Source organism: Macrotis lagotis, chromosome 1 (assembly GCF_037893015.1).
Source record: "Macrotis lagotis isolate mMagLag1 chromosome 1, bilby.v1.9.chrom.fasta, whole genome shotgun sequence".
NCBI lineage: Eukaryota > Metazoa > Chordata > Mammalia > Peramelemorphia > Peramelidae > Macrotis > Macrotis lagotis.
In genome coordinates, this window is record NC_133658.1 from 727,795,898 (window position 1) to 727,821,949 (window position 26,052).

The following is a 26,052-nucleotide window of genomic DNA, read 5'->3' on the forward strand; positions in this document are numbered from 1 at the left end:
ATCTCAAACAAGCAAAATTGTCTATGAATTAAATGTTAAATGTTCTGAATGCCATTATCCAATTTTTCCCTTCAAAAATTCTTTTCTACTTCTTTGCACTATACTTCATGACCAAATTCAAATCCAACATTATATATATATATATATATATATATATACATATATATATATATATATATATATGATATAGTCCTACTAAAAGCCTGATGATAAAATGGAGAATTTGAAAGAGTACACATTCAGTAGTAACAAGTAGACACAATATATATCAATCCAGATATTTTAATGAGAATCAAACATATATAAAAGAACAAGTGCCTCAGAAAACCCACATACCTCCAGTCACATGCAGAACAAACATTCATTTTTCGCAGTATCTGCTTACCTGGGTAAGATCGGCAGCCTGTTTTAAGATGTTTTGCTCTAATTGCTTTGCTCTCTCTGCATGAAAAGAATTACTTTGACTCTGGATGACAAACACAACTTCTTTTAAGTCTATGAATTGGAAAATAGGAATATTAGGGGTTTTTCCCCCATTGTCAAGGTAAATGTAACAAGTAAGAAAACATAAGGTGCCAGGCAGGAAATCAATAACTATTAATATAAAGCTAATAGGTTTGTAACTATTATAAACATTATCTCATCTAATACCCACAACAATCCTAGGAAGTAGGTGCTATTATTAACTTCAATTTACAAATGAGGAAGCTGAGATCGGAAAGATTTACTTGTTCAAGGTCACACAGGTATCTGAGACAGGATTTGAACTCAGGATGTAATCAGAATTTCTGTAAAATCTATATCCTTACAATGTTCTTCCAAACCTCCAAAGGTTAACCTAAGGGGAGTGCAGCATCAAGGAAAAGATTACTATATTCAGGACGAGTCTGGGGAGGTGATCTGTTCACTTCCTTCTGAATGTTTCATCTAACACATCCAATGGGGTGTGGTGTGTGTGTGTGTGTGTGTGTGTGTGTGTGTATTCATGGGGAATTATCTGAAATTATGGACAATTTCATGTGGCTAGGAATTCAACTTGAGATTGAAACACTAGAACCCAAACCAGGATCCCCAGGAATATTTGGGATAACCTGAGATATATTGCTACTAAATAATAAAGGCATGCTGTTCCTATCTCCCTAAGCTTTCAAAGTTTTTCACAAAAATCTAAGCATTTAAAAATGTGTCAGTACTTGGTGCTTAAGGAGGAAATGTTGCATAAAGTGCATTTAAAATAACCCTGATGGTATTTGCCTGCCAAATGAAATGCTTCTATTAAATGAGTCTTACTTGCCTGGGAGGAGAAAAACCCTTTGTTCTAGAAAGTGAGAGCTCAAAAATTAGTCACCAGATCTCTGCTGTTTGAGAGACATTGTCATCCTTTAATCTGATCATGTAAAAATCAACCAACAAGCCATGATGGAACACTCATCTGCCAGGCTCCATGGCAGAAACTATACAAATGGAAAAGTCCCAGTCCTTAAGGAACTTCCACTCTACAATAGTACAAATGTCACTCCTAGATCCAGGAGTATGACCTTTCAGCAGTGTAGGCCACACTCACTTTTGCCTTTTTTCTCTTTCACTTCTATGACCTGAATTGGCTTTCCCATTCTCTCTTCTTACAGACCCATTGGAAAGACAGGTGAGTATAAGAAATCAGGACCTGGCCACTGCAGCTTAATCTGACTGAGAATAATAATACTGCCTGAGATATAATTTTATTGAGCTGTCTTTTCTTGTTTTTACAGTTATGAAGCTCTACCAACCAACTGCTCAATTAGCTGTTTTGCATATAAAATTCTAATCTAAATTCTAAACATTTCCACCAAATGGTCTCAGATGAAAACTAATAAAAATTTAATATGAGAAAAATCCATGTTGATAGCTATATGTAAATATATACTGGTTTTTTATTCAACTCAACACATTTTATTGTCTATGATAATGCAAGGCACTTAATACAAAGGTATACAAAGACAGGAAATGACCCATTCCCTATTAAATCAGCAAAATAGATTCAAGTTGTTTAGCTATTATAGATAATATGTATTTACCTAATATGTTATCTTTGCATTAAAATATATAAATCTACATGAGTGCTCTTTTTTAATTTGATTTTTCTAAAAGTTAAAACCAAAATGTTCTCTCAGATTCATTGCTTCAAGTGCATCAGCTTCCATTCAACAAAGCCTAATCATCTTAGCAAACAGACCAGCCATGCTTCTCCTCTGTAAAATGGGCATTCTATTTGTCCTTTGTTCATGACAGTTGTGCTCATAAAAGGAAATAACTCTGAAATAGCACATTGCTCTCTTCATACATGAGAATACTGTATTATTTGTTTGATGTCACTGTTTCTAGATCTGCAGTGAGAGACATCATCAGTACTGGGCAACTGGACTTGCATTCAGGAAGAATTGGGGTCATATTCTACCTTCAACTGTGTGACCTTGGGCAAATTATTTAACTTCTCTCAACCTCAGTTTTCTCTTCAATAAAATGAAGATATTTGTCTCATTTAGACTAACCTAAACTATTTAAAGTCTGCTTGCAGCTCCTATGAATCTATGCCCCCCACACTTAAATCCAATTCCAGAGAATCTTCCTAGCTTTTTGTTGCCTCTGTTTTTCCACAAATTTCATCTTAGTTATTAATAAAAATGGAGTCAAGGAGCTAGATTTGTGATACTATATTAAAAAGTATTTACCTATCAATAAAATCAAAAGGTAACAACTCATACTCTACTGGAACTTAAAAGATTAAAATATTCAAGTAGACAAGCATAAACACAAACTTTTCCAGTTACTTACCTAAGTCATTTTTACTTGACATTCCGCTTTTCCTGAAATTCTGTGTTTAAAAAAAAAGAAATTAAAGACCCATCACATGTAAAAATATGATATGGTAATACATGGAATAAACAACTGTAATCAAACATCACAGCTCTATGTATAGACATTCTGATTATGAACTTGAACAGGAGAGTTTGGCAATGTTCCCCTTTTCTCACTCACAAAAAAGATCTGGCCCAAAAATGAGATGGAAAGGGAGTAACTCATGAAGAAAAAACTTAGAAAGAATTCAGTGGTATATTTCTCATGATGATGATGAATTCTTTTAATTTTTATATATTTTATCATCCTTTGTAGGCAATATGATTAAGGTAATCATAAAATAAAATGAAGATTCTTAATCAAAGGAACTGCCACTTTAAGACAGGACCCAGCCACACTCCCTTCCTTCACTTCCACTTCCTCTTGTTCTCTGGACTTCTTTCTTTCTTCACCAACTGCCTATGTACCCTGAAGTTCCAAATATCTTAACTAGTAGCTTGATGTCCAGTACCTCCCTATAAAGATGGGGTCCCAATGATGCTCACTTCATTCTCAGGTCATGCCACCTCAACAAGAATGACTTGTGCTAGACAAATGTAATTTTCATTTTCAGTATAACTAGACTGGTAAATTGGGGCATACTACAATTATAAAATGATACAAGATAATTAGATAGACAGATACCAATATTAGAAAAGTATAAAACAAAGCTTCATATTCTATAGGCAAGATGACAAGAAAGGGACTAGTTGGAAATCACTAAATAGCTGCTATCAGTTTGGAGGGGCAGCTAGGAGGCTCAGTGGATAGAGCACTGGGACTGGAGAGTTTGAAGTCAGCCTCAGACACTTACTAGCTTGGGCAAGTCACTTAACCCTATTTGCCTCAGGTTCTTTAATTTATAAAATGATATGGCAAAGGAAATGGCAAACCACTCCAACATCTTTGCCAAGATGACCCCAAAAGGGGTTATAAAGAAATTACTGAACAATAACAATAAATCAACTTGGATGGAGGTCTGTAGGGTAGGGAAGTGACCCAGGATTCTTGACCCTGGACATCTTTATCCATGACCTGGATGAAGTCATATATAGTATGCTTCTTAAAACTTTAGGTGAAATGAATTTGGAAAGAGCCAGGAGCTGGAGATAAAACATCTGATCTGAAAAATATCAAAAAGTCTGGTGTCACTGAATCCCAAAGTAAATGAGGGGTGGAAAGGAGGGAGTTAAAGAAAGGGAACAGGTCAGTGAGTTATGAAGGGTTTTGAATGCCAGAGGAGTTTGGATTTTATCTTGGAAGTGACAAGGAATTATTAAGGGATCTTACAGAAGGTATTCCAGTTCAGAGATAAACTATGAGACTATTTCCAACTCAGATTCTGAAAAATGACTTGCCTTCTGGATCTGTTTTCACATTTGTAAAATGATGTGGTGAATGATATGATCTTAATCAATCTTTCAAATCCTAAATTATATAATCTTAATCACCAGTTTGGTTGTAATATATCAGCCAGGTTAAGAAATGTTTTGGAAGTAGCATGAATATAACCCATCTCAAAGTCTGTCGCTTACAAGACATATATATATGTTTGGGCAAATCATTTAACCTCATGGAGCCTTAGTTTCTTTGTCTTTAAAATGGGAATAATAATCCTACCTCATAGGTAATATTGGGACAATGTTCCTACCTCACAGGATTTTTATGATGATTAAATGAAATGTTTGTAAAACATTAAAGTCTTGTATGAATGCAAACAAATACTGTTGTTTGTGAACAAAGTACAAAGTGCCAACAACTAGAATTGTTGGTTTTACACTGAAAGTTTTTTTCAACACAATTGTGATTTCAGTGATATGAAGAATTCCCAGTAGGATAATTTCTTTTACCAATATAAATTGGCACCTGCTTTGAAATTTAAATTCTTGGAGAGTTCATTGGGACTCTGGAAGATTAAGTGACTTGTTCCAAGTCATGGTAGCCAGGATATGTCAAAAAGCAGCCCTTCAACCTGGGTCTGCCTGGGTGATTAGATAGCAGAGTGATTAGAGTCCTGGACCTGATTCAAATCCTGCCTCAGACAACACCCTAGCTGTGTAACCTTGGGCAAGACCTCTGTTTGCCTCAGTTTACTCATCTGTAAATTAGGAATAATAACACCTACTTCCTAGGTTGTTGTGAAGATCAAATGAAAAAATATTTCTAAAGTTTTTAACACAGTATCTGACATATAGTAAGTACTATGTAAATGTCAGCTATAATTACTTATAATTTTTATTTTTTACTTATTTGTAATAATAATGTATTGTAATATATAATAATAATAATTAGTAACAATAAGTAATAATCATAATTAATATTTTTTATGATTTCCTGAGGCTGAGAACAAGTCTCTATTGATTATTTGGGGGTTTTTTTCAGATTTTTTGCAAGGCAATGGGGTTAAGTGGCTTGCCCAAGGCCGCACAGCTAGGTAATTATTAAGTGTCTGAGGCTGAATTTGAACTCAGGTACTCCTGACTCCAGGGCCAGTGCTCTATCCACTGCGCTACCTAGCTGCCCTGCTATTGACTATTTGGTAGTATATTTGGTGAAATTTTTTTTTCTAATCTACTTTTGCCACATTGTCATCATCATCATGATAATAATAACAGCTGGCATTTATATAGATTTTAAGATCAGCAAAGTACTTTACATATGCTGACTCATTTGATCCTTAGAACAAGTATTATTATGCCCATTTTTCAGAGAAGGAAAGTGAAGTTAACTGTCTTGTCCCAGGTCATTCTGCTACTAAGTGTTTGAGGCAGGATTCAAATTCAGGTCTTTCTAACTCCAAGTCTCAAGCTCCAACCTCCTATTCTGAGTTCAATTTATGTTTACATATGTGGTAACTAGACCCCCAGCAAATGATTTATGCAGTTCACTTTTGTGTTCAATTTTTTTTTAACCAAGACTACATTTATTGATGTCACTGACAAAACTGAGATTTGTCCATTTAGCTTGGCAAACAAGTGATCATTTAGGAAGAAAAACACAATCTAGTAATGAGGAAGCAAACACCTTTCTTAAGTTTATTTTCTGAAATGAGATTTGTGAGTGACTGAGGATGGGGGCTGGTACAAAGCTGAATACTAGAGTGCCGAGCATTTTGTGTGGGGGCTGAGACAGGAGTACAAATAGCTATTTGTAAAGTTAGACTACTGTGATAGGTGCAACAAAAAAAAATTTTAAATTACTTTTATGGAGATTCCTATGAGATGGCTCACATCTGTTCAAAAGGAGAAAGTATTTGGGTGAAAACTTGAAGGAGGGGCAGAACACTGACAGATGGGGATATAGGGGAAATGACATTTTAGGCAGGGGAAAAGGCACTGAATGGAGATGCTTAAGAGTAAGAAGTCCATTAAGTGACTTGCCCAAGGTCACATGGTGAGATTATGGCAAAGTCAAGTCTAGGAAAAGGATTCCTGATCACCATATTAGTGGTAGCCATTTCACTATACCAAGTCTAACATACTTGGGGAATATGAACTAGTACAGTACACTACAGCACCGAGTCAGGTGTCTGCAAAGAAGAATTCATGTTTTAGTTACAAATTGAATTGGCCAACCTCTAAAGTCCCTTACAATTATAAGATTTTCTCAAAAGATAGGTGAATTAATAGGGGATAAAGTTGTATAGTTTTGCAGTCATATGAAAGAAGGCCTTAAATATCAGACTAAGAGTTTGGATATTTTTCCAAAGGCAATGAAGAGCTAATGAAGTTAGGCAAGAGACCTAAAGGGTTAAAGTATTAATTTATATTATCTAACCTTAACTTGGCACTCACTATAACAAAGCAATTTTTTACTTCTCCTTAATTGATTCTCTAGCCCAGGGGTTAATCCAAAACTTCCCTTCTTAAATGTTCCACATATCTTTACACAATTCTCTCAGCTAATGCTCCTCTTCTTGAGAAAATGGAAGCACTCCTCCCCTTCATCCCAAAAGTCTGTGTCATCCTCCACTCTCTCATTTTCCTTCAGTCTCTGATAATGAGATGGCACATTCTTTGTATAATTCCAAATTGTTTTCCAGAATGCTTGGTCTAAATCCCAGCTCTTACAACAGTATGCCCATTTTTCCAACATATTTCCAAAATTGACCATTCATTCCCCTCTTCAGCATCTCTGCCCAGTTGCTGAGTGTGAGGTGAACTGCCTTTCTCATTCTGCATCCCTTTTTAAGCTCTCTTCTTCTTTTGATATCAGTCAGTATCTTTCTTCTCTAGATTTTAGTGATACTATTCATTTCTAGTTCTTCTGACTGCTCCTTCTCAGTCAAGCTTTGTCTAATCACCACCTATATCCAGTCCACCAACTCCAAGACTCTGTCTTTGGCCTTCTCTTTTATCTCTAGACTTTCACTTGGTAACTTCATTATCCTTTGGATTTAAATACATCTCTGTGCAAATAACTCCCAGATTTATATAACCAACCTTAGTCTCTCCTCAATTCTAATCTTGCACCACCAACTATCTATTGAATACTTCAAAGTGCATGTCCCATAGATATCTCAAATTTAACAAACTCATTTTCTTTCCAATCCTTCCAATTTACCTTTCTTCAAAACATCCTGGTTTCTTTCAAGGGCACCATCCTTCTTCCAGTCTCACAAAATTCAACATTATCTTCCACTCATCAGACTCTCATGTCACCAACATTTGTCAAATCTAGTTATTTTCTACCTTCATAAAAGTCTCTCTCATCTGATTCCTCACTGTTCACATGGCCACACACCTAGTTCAGGGCATCATCACCTCTTGCAAGCTCACCACTCCTATATGTTTGTCCCATAGATGCTCAGTACAGGATTTGACTATTTGACTCCCCTATTCAATGAATTCCAAAAATTCCCAATTGCCTCTGCAATACAATATCATTTCCTATTTGGCTTTTGGCATCCTTCTCAATCTAGGCCAAACACACCACTTTAAGATCCCATTCCAATATTCTATGGTATAATCAAACTGATCTGCTTTTCCTCCTCTGTGGCATCTCCCATTTTTCTGCCTTTGCACTAGCCTTCCACCATGTTGAAATACAGTCCTTAATTTCCTTCACTTTGTAGAATCTCCTTTTACCTTTATGACTCAAGGTGAAAAAACACCATCCACATGAAGCCCTTCCTGATTTCCCTTCCCTTCCTACCCCCAACAAATGCTGGTCCCCTCCATAAGCTAAGATTCATTTTATATATTTTACACTAAGTAAAAATGATTACATATTTCCACCTACATTCCTTTTACATATTATTTATACAAAGTGTATGCTGTACCCCCCAATAATATTATTTGAGGAGAGGAGTTATTTAATTTTTATTTCACATATGACTACATAAACAACAGATATTTAAATTTTTGTTGATTTTTAAGGAACTTTCACAAAATAGGGATTATGGAATCACTGAACTTTAGAACAGAGAGGAAATTTAGAGATTATCTATCCTCATTTATAGATTAGAAAACCCATAGATGTGAGTGCCTAAGATCACATAACCAATTAGTGACAGAGTCAAGTGCAGACTCCAAGTCTCCTTTCTACCAATTCAGTGTGGTTTGTTCAATCTATACACCAGAAATATTGAGGATAATACATGATAACAGATGTGAAACTACTTTGAGAGTATGTTGAAAGTGATATACAAATATATATATATGTATATCATATAGCATCTCACTACTATAAGGTTGAAAAGGGAGAAATGTCTTTGACGTTTCTGGCTGGAATAGCTTAGAAGGTTAGTTTGACCATCCTGTGTTGAATATCAGGATATTGGGTATTTAAACCAAATTCAAATGAACTTTGCACCAAATACAACTAAATACAAAAGTAAAACTCATCAATTAAAAAAATATTAATTTTTTAAAGTACTAGAACTCAAAAATTTTAAAGGTTTAATTCATATCGTCCTCCTCTCCATATCCAAATTTCAATTGATGGATTAATTAGGTAAAATGGAATGGAATCAAAGATTCCAAGTATTTTTCCTTCTTAGAGAGAAAATAATACTAAACAGACAAATTGACAGAACATTAAAAATTCAGTTTCTGGCTTCTCCAGGAAAAGGTTCAGTTCTTCCTAAGAAGAAACACATGATTCATTTTATTATCTCAGCTGCAGTTATGTTTCCTATCCTGACTATTGATATCAATCACAAAGGTAGGTACTGTCAGGTTTTTATGGGTCAGTTGTATTTTTTCAACTTCACAGAGGGTATATTAATAATGTAACTATACTACACATGATTTCTTCTCCTGGTGGAAAAAGCCTAAGTCCATTAGATAGGTTTTGAGGTCTGGGGCTTTTGTGTTAAGAGAAGGCATATATGGCCATCTGGAACATCAAAGCCCACATGCATCCCTGTGTTATTTAGCTTAGAAATTCATCAAAAGACAACATTATTTATCAAAACCATCAAGTATTATATCTGAATGCTCTTTGAGAAGGGAGGTAGAGGAACCTAACTCCTCTCCTCAGTCATTAGCACTAAAATAAAATTGGGAATTTGAACAAATTATTGATAATTTGAACAAATAATTGAACAAATTATTCAGATGCTTGCATTTATTTCAGATTAAAAAAACATTTGTTTGCCACTATAAAAACAAAAAATGTCCAGAAGATCTGAATTCTCTCTGATTTCTTCTTTACTTGATTTTGATAGAGAACTCAGTACACATCCTTTCTCATCACAAGAAAATTTAACCAACTCTGTAATATCAAGTTAGTTATGGACATGGGATGAAAAACGGGGATCAGAAGAGGTGAAGCATAGCCACAAGTGCAGAGAAAAGGAAAAGTATATAGGCTTATGGACAGAGTTGAGAGACAGTAACCAGGTCAACAACCTGAAGCAAAGGTTCATTTAAGTACTAATGGGAGGGGGCAGTTGGGTAGCACAGTGGTTTGAGCACCAACCCTGGACTCAGGAGGACCTGAGTTCAAATTCGGTTTCAGACACTTAATACTGCCTTAGCTTTATGACCTTGGGCATGTCATTTAACTGTTGCTTTATAAAAAAAATTTTTAATAAAAAAGTAATAATGAGAAATAATACAGCAAAAATCCACACATTTAAACAGTTAGAAAGATTTAGTAAATGATAAAGGTCAAGATGAGCAACAGGCTGGGAATCCAGAGAACCAGTGGGGCATCATGGTCACCTCAGGCATAGTGGACGAACTGCAAGCATGCAGTCTTTCTTCTACCAGAAAGTTAAGATTTTTACCATTTGTTGTTCAGTCACGTCCAACTCTTCATAACTTCCAGCAAAGACACTGGAATGGTTTGCCATTTCCTTCTCCAGTTTATTTAAAGATAGAAAAACTAGGGCAATCAGGGTTAAATGACTTGCCCAGGGTCACATGCTAGAATCTAAAAACCACCTTAAAGGCCCTCAGTTTGAATGAACAATCCTTTTAAAATGAATTAATATCTTTGAATGAAAAATTGCTATGAAAATATAGGAAAATGTTATATATTAAAGTGGAAGGAAACATAATGTCCTGATTTGAAATTAAAGATCAGTTGAAACCCACCAGTGAACATATGTAAAGCTAATCTCCAAATTCACTAAATGACATTTTAATTCCCTGATATTGAACCTTGGTAGCATTTTTAAATCCATAATAAATAAGTCTCATTATTACTAAAGTAATTTGAAGACTGCATTTAATTATAGCAGTGCAGAATTTCTTGAGAGATTTATACTCTATTCAGTTTGAAAAGGATATAACACTGGGGTTACTAAGAAACATTCCATTAAAAATCCTTTTAACTCAAGAATCAGTTAGGTAGAATGGTGTACTCCTATAATCACTGCAGCTAGGGGAGGTTGAGGCTGGTGGAGCCAGAAACTTGAGTTTGGAAATCCTGAGCTGCATGAGGCTAACTCTGAGTAGCCCTAGGACAGAGTCTAGCAACAATATGGTGAGCCCCAGAAAGAAGTTAGGCGCTACAGTGGAGTACTGAGCCGGGAGACAGGAAGATGCGCCTTCAAACTCTGTTCAAGTTCAACTCTGGACTCAGTGTCTTAGCTGTGTGAACCTGCCAGGGCAAATCACTTTTCTCAGTTTGTCTCAGTTTCCTTTTCTGTAAAATGAGCTGGACAAGGAAATGGCAAACGACTCTGATCCATATCTTTTTTTTTTTTTTTATGCAAGGCAATGGGGTTAAAGTAACTAGCCCAAGGCTACACTCTGAGTCGGCATTTGAACTCAGGTCCTCCTGGCTCCAGAGCTATTCACTGTTCTGATCAATATCTTTACCAGGAAAATCCCAAATGGAATCATGAAGAGTCAGACTGAACTGAACAACAACTAAGCAACAACCAAAACCAGAGGACCTCTAGGCTGCTTAAGGAAGGGCAAACAGCACAAATAAGAAAAACCAAATATGTCAAAACTTCCACACAGATAAGTAAGAAACTGAGCACAGAAGTGGTTCCAGTCTGGGAGAGTTAAGGAGAACTACTCTCAAAAAAGAAAAAAAGTCAATTATACTTTAATTAATGACAAAGCAAACCATGTCTTAAAAAAAATTCTTTTCCTAAATTGATTTACTAAATTGATACATCACAATGCCCTCATGTGAAAATTATTAGCAAATTCACGTATCCATAGCACTGTAAGAATTTTAAACAGTGATCAAAGGGCAAATTAATCAGCAAAATCAATGCAATTTAATCAATAAGAGTGTAATCACCTCTTCTTGGGTTTGGATTGGTTTTTCAACATGTTTCTGTATAGTCTAAGATATTCCATTTCTAACTTAGTGAGACTAACATAATAATTCTTTGATTTTCTGCAGCTCCCCCTCATCTGAAACACACTCTCACACTGTCATCTTTAAAATGGAAGCTGCTGAAGACTTACAGGAAGCCCCTGCAATATAGTAGCTCTATATTTTATTGGTTGAAAAAATTAAATGAGAGGACAGTAGTTTATGTGTTTAATATAGTATCAAAATTATAATCAAATTTCTAAAATTCCTGGATTTGTAGAATCAACTTTTTTTTTTTAATTTTTGCAAGACAATGGGGTTAAGTGGCTTGCCCAAGGCCACACAGCTAGGTAATTATTAAGTGTCTAAGGCCAGATTTGAACTCAGGTACTCCTGACTCCAGAGCCAGTTCTCTATCCACTGTGCCACCTAGCTGCCCCTGAATCAACTATTTCTTATAATAAATTTCATACTTGAAGATGTTCTTATGGAAAGAAACATTTTAAGAGAAGCATATCTGTGTATATTAAAAGTACTGAGGGGCGGACCTAGCTGTGTGGCCTTGGGCAAGCCACTTAACCCCATTTGCTTTGCAAAAAAAAAAAACCTAAAAAAAAAAGTGCTGCCAAGGGTTCAAATTCAACAAACATTACATTGTGCAGTCATTTCAGTGGTGTCTGACTCTTCATAACCCCATTTAGGGTTTTCTTAGCTAATGTACTGACTGGAGCAATTTGGCATTTCCTTTTCCAGTTCATTTTACAGAAAAGGAAACTGAGGCAAGCAAGATTAAGTGACCTTTCCAGTTACACAGCTAGTAAGTGTCTAAAGCCAGATTTGAACTCAGAAAAATGAATCTTTCTGACTCTAGGCCAGCACCACCTTAGCTACCTTCAACAAACATTTACTAAGTCCATAAAGACTATAATTAAAAAAAAAATAAATGTAACAGTTACCAAAAGGTAAATAGATGAAAGTGTGTTAAAGGAAAAAGTTTACTGGATTGAGTTCAGACCCTAGCCAGGGCACTAGTTTTAACTAGGTGACCAGGACAAGCCTTTACCCCTAGTCCTCAGTTTTCTCATCTGCAAAATGAGATACTTGAAACTGAATGCATCTCAAATGATCCTTCCTTACTTCTTAAGTTTTCTAATCTCCTTTTTACACTAGTCTAAGGGGAAAAAAGCATCCTCATCTTATGTTCTGTAAAGAATTTCACACAAAAAAAGAATATTTTCACAAATAGAATTAGTACCTGTGAATTCTTGATATCTTTCTTTACATCTTCAGCAGCCACAACAGAAGCTGAGGAGAAAAAAACCACACATGCACATTTTTCATAATAGCAATTAAAACATTTTCACATTCATCAGCATTAAACTTAAAAAAACTGCAACACCACTATTATTTACTATGATACACTCTTGCTCTCTACGTTCTGGGTTTTTTTTTTTTAAACCGGTGAACAACTTGGCATTTAAGCAACTGCACTGCTGCAGACAGACACTTCTGTTTTTCTTCATCTCTGAACCTAAAATTATTCACTGATGTGAGTCAACATACTTTGGCTCCTAAGTCAAAAAAAAAATTTAAATCACACATACAAAACAAGTTTACCACTAAATTTACATAATACAATTAAGCATATACATATTTAAGCTACCAAAGTTACACTAAGACTTTGGGATACCCTATACATCCACACTCAAATAATCACGCAAAATATTCCCGTGTGGGAAACCTTTACTTCAATGACTTCTTAATTGAACAAGAATTCTTCAAACAATAATATCCAAGCTTTCACAAACCCTGCCAAAACATGGTATTCAATGGTTCTCAACCTGGAGAAAGCTTCCAGTCCTCTGGGACTGGGGTTAGCAAGGCAACCCAGTTGCAGCTAATAGGCAAGGAGAGGAGAGTTAAAAATGTCCTTAGCAGAGTGATGCCAGAGCCAGGGGAAGGAATGAATTAAAAATTATCCCCCATTTAGAATGATAAAAGTTTGAGTCAGAGCCCATAAATAGAGAGAGATACCCCTAGAGAGACATCTAGGCTTTGCATTAAAAAGAAACATGATGAAGACATTCAACTTATGTAAAATACTTTGGAAAAAAAGGAAGCCAAATGAGGATTCAGTTGGCAGGTAAAGGGAACAAATAACACCTGAAATTCCCAGAAGCACTGTAGGTACTTTGTATATAGTTCTACTTTATCCTGATAGAAAGCAAGCATTTCTACAAAGCCAAAGCAATAAAGCAGATCTCAGTTACTGAGTAAAAGCAAATCTTTTCTTCTGTCCCTCTCATGTCCTTTCTATTCCATTTTTCCTCCTACTGCCCAATTCCCCTCCTGCCAACACCTCTGTATTCCACTTGGATGTAGTAGGGAGATGTAGGTAGATTTATGTGCAGTTGAATATTTACCATAGCAAATTTCAGTTTAAGAGAATAATCAGATAAAACCATTGCTTATATTAAGATGCAGAAAATTACTAATTGAGCAATAGGAATTTATCAAGAACCAATTTTAGTAAGGGACTACCACTAATGTCTGGGAATACAAAGAAAAAAATGAGTTTCTCTCTATTAGAAGTTTATATCCTATTTGGAGAAGGGTATATACATACATACACACACACGTGTGTGTGTGTGTGTGTATGTGTGTATAAAACCAAATACATGATGTTGTGGTATTGTTATTTGCTCCCTTATTGTGGAAGAGGATCAATGACATCATGGGTGATGACGTAAGTGAGGCAGAGCTGAGCAAAGTTGTTAGCCTCACTCCCTCTTCCCAAGTCATTTTGAAAGGGAGCACACTGGCACTTGGTGTCAAGAAATGATTTTACACAGAAGATGGAGCTTGAGCTGAAACCCAAAGGAAAAAAGAATTTTTAAGGCAGAGACAGGATTGATGAGGAAAAAGGGCCCTCCAGGCACAGGGGACTGGCTGTGCAAAGGTATAAGATGAAAAATGGGGTATACAGTATAATGTACTTAGAAAGGAAGACTGAGAATGAGGTGTGAGGGGCTTTTTAAAAAATAGAGAAAGAAAAATAAACTAATTAAAAAAACTTCAAAATTAGAAAAAGGAATGGTAACAAAAAAGGAAGAGGGGGTAGCTTGAAAGTAAAGGGAAGAAGAGAGCTGGTAAAAAAGAGGTTAGCTTTATTTATGAGGTACCACTTCACACCTCTCAGACTGGCCAATATGACCAGAAAGGACAATGATCAATGTTGGAAGGGATGTGGCAAATCTGGGACACTAATACCTTGTTGGTGGAGATGCGAACTCATCCAACCTTTCTGGAGAGCAATTTGGAATTATGCCCAAAGGGCAACAAAAATGTGCATACCCTTTGATCCAGCAATACCACTACTGGGTCTATACCCTAAAGAGATCATGGAAAAGGGTAAAAACATCACTTGAACAAAAATATTCATAGCAGCTCTGTTTGTGGTGGCAAAAAATTGGAAATTAATTAAATGTCCATCAATTGGGGAATAGCTGAACAAACTGTGGTATATGTGTACGTTATAGAACACTTTTGTTCTATTAGAAACCAGGAGGGATGGGAATTCAGCAAGCCTGGAAAAATTTGCATGAACTGATGCTGAGTGAGATGAGCAGAACCAGAACATTGTACACCCTAACAGCAACATGGAGGTGATGATCAATCTTAATGGACTTGCTCATTTCATTAGTGCAACAATCAGAGACAATTTTAGGGTATCTGCAATGGAGAATATCATCTGAATCCAGAGAAAGAATTGTGGAGTTTAAACAAAGACCAAAGTCTATTTCCTTTAACTTAAAAAAAAAGTTATCTTGTGTATTATGTAATTTTGCTCTTATATTCTTTCCTTAAGGATATGATTTTTTCTCAACACATTCAATTTTGATCAATGTATAGCATGAAAACAATGTAAAGACTAACAGATTGCCTTCTGTGGGGGGTAAAGGGAGGGAAGCAAAGTTGGGGAAAAAATTGTAAAACAAAAAAATTTAAAAATTAAAAAAAGAGGAAAAAAATTTGAATTCCAAGGCAAAAAAAAGGCTTGGTTCTAAAATAGAGTAAACTAAAAGAACTGAGACAGAACTGTATTTATCAAGGAAGGGAAGGGGTGGTAAACCCTAATTTAAAAGTAAAAGACAATATTAGAGACAAATGGAAAAAAAAAGATAAACCTCTCATAACTTTATATTTAAATGAATTAGAAATCCCTGATTTTTTTAAGAAAAGTGACAGATTGAATAAGAAAAGTCCCAAGATGTTGCTTACAAGAAATATGTTGCTATTTTTCTAAAAGATAGAGAATAAAAATGAAAGGAGGGAGGAAAAAAACATACATTTAAGATAAATCTTAGAGGCAATAGGAAACCACTGATATTATTGAGTATCAGTATTGCTTTTAGGAAGAATTATTTTGGCAGCGTATTTTGGATGGACTGGAATAGAGAGAGACTTAAGGCAAGGGAACCAATAAATTAGGTTACTGCAATAATCCATGCAAAAGTAATGAATGTCTGAAATAAAGTATTGGTTGTATGGTTATGTGAATAGTGAGAAGGGAATATATGCTAGAAATTCTGTGAAGGCATTTAATTATATATAAGAAGTAAGAAGACAGTAAGGTGTTGAGGAAAATAAAAATGTTGAGAATTTAGTAACAGTTGAGAGACTGAAAAGATGTTTTAAATTCAAAAAAGGTTTGGGTTTAAGATGGCAAGAGTTCTGTTTTAGACAAGCTGAGATGGAAATGGCTAAGGTCATTCCATTTGATGGCAGTTGGTAATATAGGCCTGAAACTCAGAGAGAGAGAGAGAGAGAGAGAGAGAGAGAGAGAGAGACTAAGGTTAATACATAAATATATAATACTTTCCGCTGATGATGGCCAGATTAATGTATCTAGGAGATGATGATCAAATGAGAGGGTAGAAAAAGAAACAGGACCCAGAACAGAGCCTTAGAGTTATAGTCTTAGATTAAGAAGCATGATCAGCAAAAAAAAAAGGCAATGGATAAAGTTCTAGGCCTGGATTCAGGAAGACTTGAATTCAAATCTGACTTACTAGTTGTGTGACCCTGGTTAAGTCTAACCTCTCTTTACCTCAGTTTCCTTGACTGTAAAATGAGGATATACTTTAGAGAGTTGTTGTGAGGATCAAATGAAGTAATATTTGTAAAGCACTTGACACAATGCCTAAAATGTAGCAGGAGCTACATAAATGCTTAATCCCTTTCTCTTTCTTAACTTCATTCCCTGGGACAATTGTATACTGTATTAAGGTTATCACCACTGTCAAGTTAATTTGCATTTTAACAGTCAGGAAGACTTTAGCCAAAATAATCTTTATTTGTGGAATTTCAGGGATCAGTAATATAATAAAAGTCCCTTTTTTATGGTTAACGAAACTAAGATTGAAAAAAGTTATATGATTTGTCCATCACCTGGAAGAGACCTAGCCACTTCTTATTTTACAGATGACTAAACTGAGGGTTAGGGGAATCACCTGCCCTTCCCCACATCACATAGATAGTAAATTGGGGCAGGATTTGAACCAGTTCCTTTGATACCAAATGCAATGTACTTTCCACTGTAGTATATGATTTTCTTTTTAAATTAAGGGTTAGTAAAACTGTTTTTGATACAACTGGGAATCTATTTGGTTGACTTTCATGGGGAGTTTTGCATACTGAAGAGCCCAAATCCAGCACATCCCTGAGTAGACTAGTGTGAGGAAGGGGAAGGAAAGTGCTTAAAGTGTTGTAGAGCTGTATTGAAGACTGACTTTGGGGAAGGGAAGAAGGCAGAAGGAAAGGGAAGGGGGCTAAGGGAGAATGGAACTCTAAATTTCTTTCAACCTGCTTTAAAAGACTAGCATGTCATTCTGCTCACTGACTCCCAGGCAGATGGGTAGAAGTAACTACTTTATTTTACAAAAAGAAAACACAAAGGGGGAAACTGACACTAAGATGAAGATAGTAGCAAAATGTAAACCAGAATTTAAGTTTTAAGAAGGGAGGGATGCCCAGCCAATACTGGATCTGATAACTTCAATTTTGGGGTCAGTATCTGATAGAGGATGGAGGTTGTTTTTGTTTTTGTTGTCTTCTTCCTCTTCTTCCTCCTCTTCCTCCTCCTCCTTCTCCTTCTTCTTCTTCAGTAGTTCTGTCATGTCTAACTTTTCCTAACACCTTGGACAATATCACAACAATACTATCTATGGGGATTTCTTGGAGGGTTTGTCTCCAGTGGATCATGGAAAATTAAATTAAAGTGTCTTACTCAGGGGTCACACAGCTAGTAAATGTCTGAGATTGTATTTGAATTCGAGTCTTCCAAACTCCAGGTCAAATTCTCTATCCAACCATCTAACATCTTTTTATAGACTGTTTACTCACACTTATTTTTTAGCCATTTTCATGGTATCAGATTATACTCAAAAAGGTATCATAGGGACGGCTAAGTGGCACAGTAGAAAGAGCACTGCCCTAGAGTCAGGAGTACCTGAGTTCAAATCTGGCCTCAGACACTTAATAATTACCAAGCTGTGTGGCCTTGGGCAAGCCACATTGCCTTGCAAAAACCTAAAAGAAAAAAAAAGTATCATAAAAATGGTTATTAAATATACAAGTTATATAGAAAAATATATTGCAATGTGAATAACTTTGTTTATCACCTCAAATTACTTCAAGTCAGTTTTTCAGATATTGGGATGCTCTGCCAATTTGAAGCATTTATATACTTAGCTAATCAAATATTTGTTTCTCATTTATTTTGTTCTTTGGCAAGATTTTTCAAGGGTCAACTTTGTAATTAAGATACTTCAAGTTCTCTGACTTATATTTTTATCTTAAAAAGGGAAATATAATTTTCTTAATTTAATAGACAGAGATTCATCATCTTATAATCAACATTCACCCTTGCTTCACTCTCAGGCAGGTCAAGTTAGTCACAAAAGAAAAAAGTCTCAGCACAAAAAATACCTGGAGGTTTCTCAAGAATATAGGCTCAAAGGAGGCAAAACAATGATCTTTCTCAAGAGTGGGCTTCAAAAATCACTTAGCAAAACCTCATACAAGCATATTTTGTTATCATTTGTTTAATGATGCAATTCTTTGATAGTGAGTTATATAAATAATTGAAAATTGGCTAACAATACAAACGAATTCTCCAAACATTTCCCTTCACAATGAAATAATAGAGATAATAATCCCTTACTTAAAAAAGGCTTAACTTAGTCAAGTACATTGCTTCTGCCTAAAAATACAAAGGCCATTAACTGAAATAGCCTTCCAAAAATGACTTTTACTTATTACAGATTGACATCAACATGGATTAAAATTCAAAGAAGGAATTAAACAAAACTGTTCTTTTCTTTTTTCCTTGTTTATTTTGCTCTGATCATAAAACATCATGTTCATTAAATTTATAAACTGTCTAAAAATCTAAAATAGTGATATTAGTGTCATATCAAAGCTATATAATACTTGTTAATATCTTTATCATGATAGCCCTGTGTAGTGCTCTCTAATGTCCTAAAGTATTTTCTAATACCTTTTATAAAATCAAACGCAGATATTTTTCTCTTGGTTAGAGAAAACAAAAACAGAAAACTTTTGGTCCTGTAAGGACAAATGGTTGTACAAGATTAATGTTGCTATGCCAACATAATTATTTAATGAGCTCTACCCTTACACTTCCTTAATATAAATAAAATCTACAAATTCTCAGAGAATAGAGTATATTTTAAGAGTAGCCTATACAATTGAACACAAATCCATCTCAGCATCACCTCAAGTAAAATCTCTATTAAGGTTCTCGGGTAAGCAATTTGCAAATATGGGAAAGTATATATTAGGGAAAATAAATGCATCATTTAATAGATCATTTATAATATACAACAGTTACAAAAAAGCACATTTCATGTGTAACATTGTCTTCTTCAGGGCTCCTTTGGAATAAGACTATGCAAAAACAAATATAAAATACAATTCAATTACATTTCACAAAGCTCTTATTACTTTAGGCACTGACTAGGAACATTATAAGGAAACTAAGAGGCATGATGAATACAGAGTGTGGTCCTGGGGTCAGGAAGATCTGAATTCAAATTTGGTCTCAGACACTTATGACACTGGGCAAGTCACTTAACCCTCTTGGCCTCAGTTTCCTCATCTATAAAATGAGCTGGAGAAGGAAATGGCAAACCATTTCAGTATCTTTACCAAATAAACCCCATATGAGGTCACAAAGAGTAGAACATAACTAAACACACAAGGAAGTTGTAAAGATTATGGAATTGTGCCAAACTAAATTTAAAAAATAAATTTCACTTTTCCCTATGTTCACTTTGAATTCTAAGGAACTAAGGAATCTGGATCTTTGGCAAGTTGAAGAACTAAGCTTAACATATGAATGAGAGCATAAAATGAAAATAAGGGTTTCTCCTTATAATTTTAACTAAGATCACCCTAAAATCCTAACACATCTAACTTTTGAAACTAATGAAATTTTTATGACTAAACTGGGACCAGTGTTTGACATTAGAATTTAAGAACTCTTCTGGTATTGCCAGGAGATAGGAAGACCAAGGAAGGTAAGAACAGGGAGCATTATGAAAAACAGAATTTTTTCCCCCTCCTAACTCTATTTTTTTTTATTTTCTTCACAAGTTATTCTGATAATACTTCATTTTATAAATCAAATTAAGTTCAAAGAAGCACTAGATTATGCTAATTAGCACCTCATCTTTCTCCTTGTAAACATGAAGGGGATCTTGGTGATTATCTGCTTTCCAGGAAAAGCAAAAATAGACTATCTTGAAGTTCTGAGATCAAAGGTGGCCCTAAAAATGAGTACATTCTGACCATGTAAGCAGATTTCATACTGCTGTCAATGTCATGGGCACTTATTTCAGAGGTAGTGTCAAAGAGTACTTTTTTAAAAAGTTATTGACGAGAGAGTTCTATGGGGCATTACTTTATTTCTTGTGACCTACTTAGAAGATATGTTGCTCAAAGCTATGTCAAAAAACATCAGAGAGAGCCCAATACATCTGCTAGTTTCTTGCCTGACTCTCCTTTCCCTCATGTTTTCCCATTTTAATTCAATGTGATCTGAAGAGTACCTTAAACTCCGGGATACAAAACTCCTTCTCTTAGTTTCTGGTAGACAATTATATGCTTTGAAGATAAACCAGGGCAACAAAGGGATTAAAAACCAAATGAGGGGGCGGCTAGGTGGTGCAGTGGGTAAAGCACCAGCCCTGAGTCAGGAGTACCTGGGTTCAAGTCCGGTCTCAGACACTTGATAATTACCTAGCTGTGTGGCCTTGGGCAAGCTACTTAACCCCATTGCCTTGCAAAATCCTAAAAAACAAACAAACAAACAAACAAAAAACCAAACAAACAAATGAATTGATGGTCAGGCAACACTAATCTTTAATCTGTGTCTGCTGTAGCACCTCACCTCCATCTTCCTGCACCAGATTCTCTCTTTCCCTTGCAGCCAATGTACACCTGCTGGAGAAAGTCAGCAAGCCAGAATTGCATAAGAACAAAGAAGGAGAAGCCAAGTCAAGTTATATGAGAGACAGAAAACTTCCTCAGCTGCTACCAAACAAGAGTTAGTTGGTCAACAAGCATTTATTAAGCTAAAGTGCTGGGGATACAAAAAAAAAAAGCCCCCCCCCCAAAAAAAGAAATCCAAGCTCTCAAGGAGCTTCCAGTTTACTGGGGAAGACAACATGCAAATCAGTATGTACAAATAATAAAGGATAAATTGGAGATAATTAACAGAGGAAAGACACTAGTACTAAAAGGAACCAGAAAATGCTGAAGCATCTTAGAAATGTAGAAGGATTTTACTGGAACCTTGAAGGAAGCCAGAAGGCAAAGATAGGAGAGAAAGAGTTCCAGTGAACCAATGAAAATGTACAATGGAGAGATGGAATGTATGTACATAGAGTATGTGGGAATGAGTATGGTATAAGAAGACTGGAAAGGTAGGAAAGACTTTGAACCTCAAATAGATGGTTTTATATTTGATTGTAGCAGTGAGAGGGAGTTGTTGAAGTTTACTGAATGGTAGAAAAGGGGGTTGACAAGGTCAGACCTTAACGTTAGGAAAATCAATTTCATGGCTAAGTACAGAATGGATGAAAGTGGGGAGAGACTTGAGTCACGGGGCTCAATAGAAGGGCTAATACAATAATCCAACTGTGAAATGGAGGACCTGCACATTAAATTCCAAGCACAGAGAATGAGGAAAACACATACACACACACACACACACACACACACACACACACACAAACACACACAAAAAACAACCTAAAGTCTGAGTTCTCTCTCCTACTGTTCTAACATCTGATTTTCTTTCTCTCATTCAAAAGTAAATCCCTTTTTAATTCCATTGAAATGTGCTAATGGATTTCAATTTTTAAGATTAAAAAAGAACGTTAGCATCAGCTCTAAATAATTCTTTTTTTAAAAAATAATTCTTTTTTTTTAAGTTTTTGCAAGGCAAATGGGGTTTAGTGGCTTGCCCAAGGTCACACAGCTAAGTAATTATTAAGTGTCTGAGGCTGGATTTGAACTCAGGTACTCCTGACTCCAGGACCAGTGCTCTATCCACTGTGCCACCTAGCTGCCCCTAAAATAATTCTTAATGCAAATATTTTTATATAGTCCTCAGAGGATCATGGCTTAGAGGATAAATATCCACTTTGGAATCAGGAAGATTTGGGTTAAAGTCCCCCCTATGACACATACAGGTAAAGCCCACATTAAGTCACTTAACATGATAGTTCCCTAGTCCACTCTCTAAGATAATCAAATGCAGGGAAGGTATCATATTGCATTGGTAGAGTGATTTTCCTCACCTGGGATCTCTCTATCCAAAAGAAATTACAGACCCAGTCTCTATCCCTAGCCTCCGAAAGAAAAGAAAAGGAATATAAGACCTAGTATCATAAGACATGAGTTCCAGTGTTGGCTCCATCACTAAATGTGTGACCCTTAACAGGTCACTTATTCTCTCTCTGACTCAGTATACCCATTTATAAAATGGGAATGATAACCATCTATGCCAATGGGCTATTATAGAGGATACAATAATAAAATGTAGGTGGAGCGTTTAGAAAAACAATTAAATTCCATGCAAATTGAAAAGCACATGCTTATATTTAATCTCTAATACTGATTCAATACAACAGCAAAATTTGCTTACTTGCCTTAGTAACAAACCATTGCCAACATCTTTCTCAATAACTAAAGTTTGAATGCCAGGAAAGGAGGCAGAATGAGGGACTGGCAGAGCACTGGACCTAGAGTCAGAAAGACCTGGGTCCAATCATCTCATTAAAGATATTTGCTTAGGAGGCTAGACATTAACAAGAACAGAACATCTGAATAATTAATCATGCAATGGTAGGCATTTTTTTTTGGACTGAGGGAGCATTCTAGACTGGAGGCAAGAAATCTTGTGAGCAGGCTGTTGTAATACTCATAGCAAAGAGTAATAAAGACCTGGGGAGTTACAGTAGGAAAAGAAAGGAGATTTATAGAAATTATCAGAATTTTAAAAGAGTTGGGAGAATAACACCAGGAAGTCAAGGGAAGAAAAAATATCATAAAAGGGGAGGGAACAATTTTTAAAAGTGTCAAACTCAGCAGAGACATCTAAGATAATGAAGACCAGAAAAATAAAATGCTGTTGGGTTTAAGATAGTTTGGCACAATGAACAGAGTTCTAGATTTGAAGTCAGGAAGATCTGAGTTCAAATCCTATCAAAGAACTTTACTAGCTATGTGACTCTGGGCAGGTCACAAAGTCTATGTCTAAGTTTCCTCAACTGTTAACAATGAAGGGGTTGCATTCAATGGTCTCTTCTGGCTCTAAATCGATGATGCTCTCTATGCCAACAATTTAAAGAACTCCCATTTCTAAGAGCTATACAACCCAGGCTCCAGGCAGGCAATAACAGAATGAAATGATCAGTTGGGAGTCAAGAAATTATTTTTCCCAATTCCAGAGGATCTTCATCCATGGTATCTTAGACAGGATGTGGAAGACAATCTGAAAGTATGGGGGAATGAGATAAAATGAGAGAGACAAGAGGCAGGACTAGGAAGAGAGTTTGTAAAAAAAACACTTCTCCCTTTGAACTCACTTTTGACCCAACTTGGACCTCATTTCATTTGTAATTCACTGTCAGCAGAAAAATTAATTTCTGCACAGCTTCACTTTTCAGAAATGCATCTAGCTACCCAATGCATCAAAAAGGTAACAAGTCTCAAAGACAAAAAAGAAATATCTGAATTTAAAGATGAAAAATATGATTACAACATGTATCTTACTTCTCTAATTTGGATCATGTCTAAGTCAATCACTCTGCTTCTGGAAAAGGACCATCATTAGAAAACAAGGAAAAATTTCAACTCTCATTATGTTACAAACCTTTAAAACACTATTTTCAGAGGAATAGAAAATGAATTGATAAATAAGAATAATTTTTAAAAAAAAACAAAAGATGTCCTATGTTTCAAAATTTTCCTTAGTCAATTGTCATATCCAAATCTGTGACCTGTACAATACAACATAAACTTGTTGAAAATAATAGCACACAAAAATTGTAAGTAAATTCATATGGAGAAATAAAAAGTCAAGAATTGCCAGGAGCTTAATGAAAAAAATGCAAACGAAGGTGGCTTAGCACTACCAGATCTAAAATTATATTATAAAGCATCAGTCATCAAAACTGTTTGGTATTGGCTAAGAAATAGAGTGGTGGACCAGTGGAATAGACTAGGTGTAAAAGCAGGAGAGGATTATAGTAATCTGCTGTTTGATAAACCCAAAGAGTCAGGCCACCACGGGGATAAAAACTCCCTCTTTGATAAAAACTGCTGGGATAATTGGAAGTTAGTATGGAAGAAACTTAGATTAGACCAACACCTCACACCCTTTACCAAGATAAGATCCAAATGGTTACAGGACATAGGTATAAAAAACAATACTATAAGCAAATTAGAAGATCAAGGACTAGTCTACCTGTCAGATCTATGGAAAGGGGGAACAGTTTATGACTAAGGAAGAGTTGGAGAACATCACTAAAAACCAATTAGATGATTTCGATTACAATAAATTAAAAAGTTTTTGCACAGGTAAAACCAATGTAATCAAAAAAGTAGTAAATTGGGAAACAATCTTTACAACTAATGATTCTGACAAAGGACTCATTTCTAAAATATACAGAGAACTGAGTCATATTTTTAAAACAAAAAGCCATTCCCCAATTGACAAATGGTCAAAGGATATGCAAAGGCAATTTACAGATGAGGAGATCAAAACAATCCATAGCCATATGAAAAAAAATGCTCTAAATCATTAATTATTAGAGAAATGCAAATTAAAGCTTCTCTGAGGTACCACCTCACACCTCTCAGATTGGCCAGTATGACCAGGAAGGATAATGATCATTGTTGGAAGGGATGTGGGAAATCTGGGACACTATTACACTGTTGGTGGAGCTGTGAACTCATCCAACCCTTCTGGAGAGCTATTTGGAACTATGCCCAAAGGGCAACAAAAATGTGCATACCCTTTGACCCAACAATACCACTACTGGGTCTACACCCTGAAGAGATGAGGGAAAAGGGTAAAAGCATTACTTGTACATAGATATTTGTAGCAGCCCTGTTTGTGGTGGCAAAGAATTGGAGATCCGGTGGGTGTCCTTCAGTTGGGGAATGGTTTGGTGGGCTGTGGTGTATGTATGTCATGGAATACTGTTGTTCTGTTGGAGATCAGGAGGGACGGGATTTCAAGGAAACCTGGAGGGATTTGCATGAACTGATGCTGAGTGAGATGAGCAGAACCAGAAAGGCACTGTACACCTTGGCAGCGGCATGGGAGTGATGTTCAACCTTGAAGGACTTGCTCATTCCATCAGCGCAACAATTGGGAACAATTTTTGGCTGTCTGCAGGGGAGAGTGCCATCTGTGTCCAGATGGGGAGCTGTGGAGTTTGAGCGGGGTGCAGGGACTATTCCCTTTAATTCGGAAAAAAAAAAAACCCAGATGTCTTATGGTTTGATCTGGTTACCTCTGAGAATTCTGTTCTCTTTGAGGATGTGATTTCTCTCTCATCACACACAATTTGGATCGAGGTACAGCATGGAAACGAGGTGAAGACTGACGGAGTGCTGTCTGTGGGGTGGGGGTGGGGGAGGGAAGCAAGATTGGGGGAAAACTGTAAAACTCAAATAATATCTTTAATAGAAATTTTAAAAAAGAAAAAAAAGAAAATAATAGCACACTACAAATGTGCTTTCACTTTTAACTGATGCAATATGCAAAAGTTCAAACTAGAAAAATTGATAAATTAGAAGATAATTATTTATAATAGACTTCTACTAAAGTTCTATTTCAATGATCTA

General features: G+C 35.8%; 1 protein-coding gene across 4 annotated transcripts in view; it reads right to left on the bottom strand.

The window, feature by feature from the left end:
* B3GLCT (beta 3-glucosyltransferase) overlaps nt 1-25,826 on the bottom strand; it is a 107,079-nt gene extending 81,253 nt beyond the window's left edge. For 2 of the 4 annotated variants that reach the window (XM_074216097.1, XM_074216098.1), the window contains exons 1-4: nt 18,116-25,043; nt 12,860-12,909; nt 2,815-2,854; nt 386-495 (exon numbers count right to left, since the gene is read on the bottom strand). In XM_074216097.1, the coding sequence (XP_074072198.1) occupies nt 386-495; nt 2,815-2,854; nt 12,860-12,909; nt 18,116-18,218 (303 nt within the window). In that variant the 5' untranslated portion in view covers nt 18,219-25,043. Of the gene's footprint in view, nt 1-385; nt 496-2,814; nt 2,855-12,859; nt 12,910-18,115; nt 25,044-25,718 lie in introns of those variants that run through there. The other 2 variants (XM_074216099.1, XM_074216096.1) reach the window with 2 other exon arrangements.
* Nucleotides 25,827-26,052: the final 226 nt, after the last annotated feature.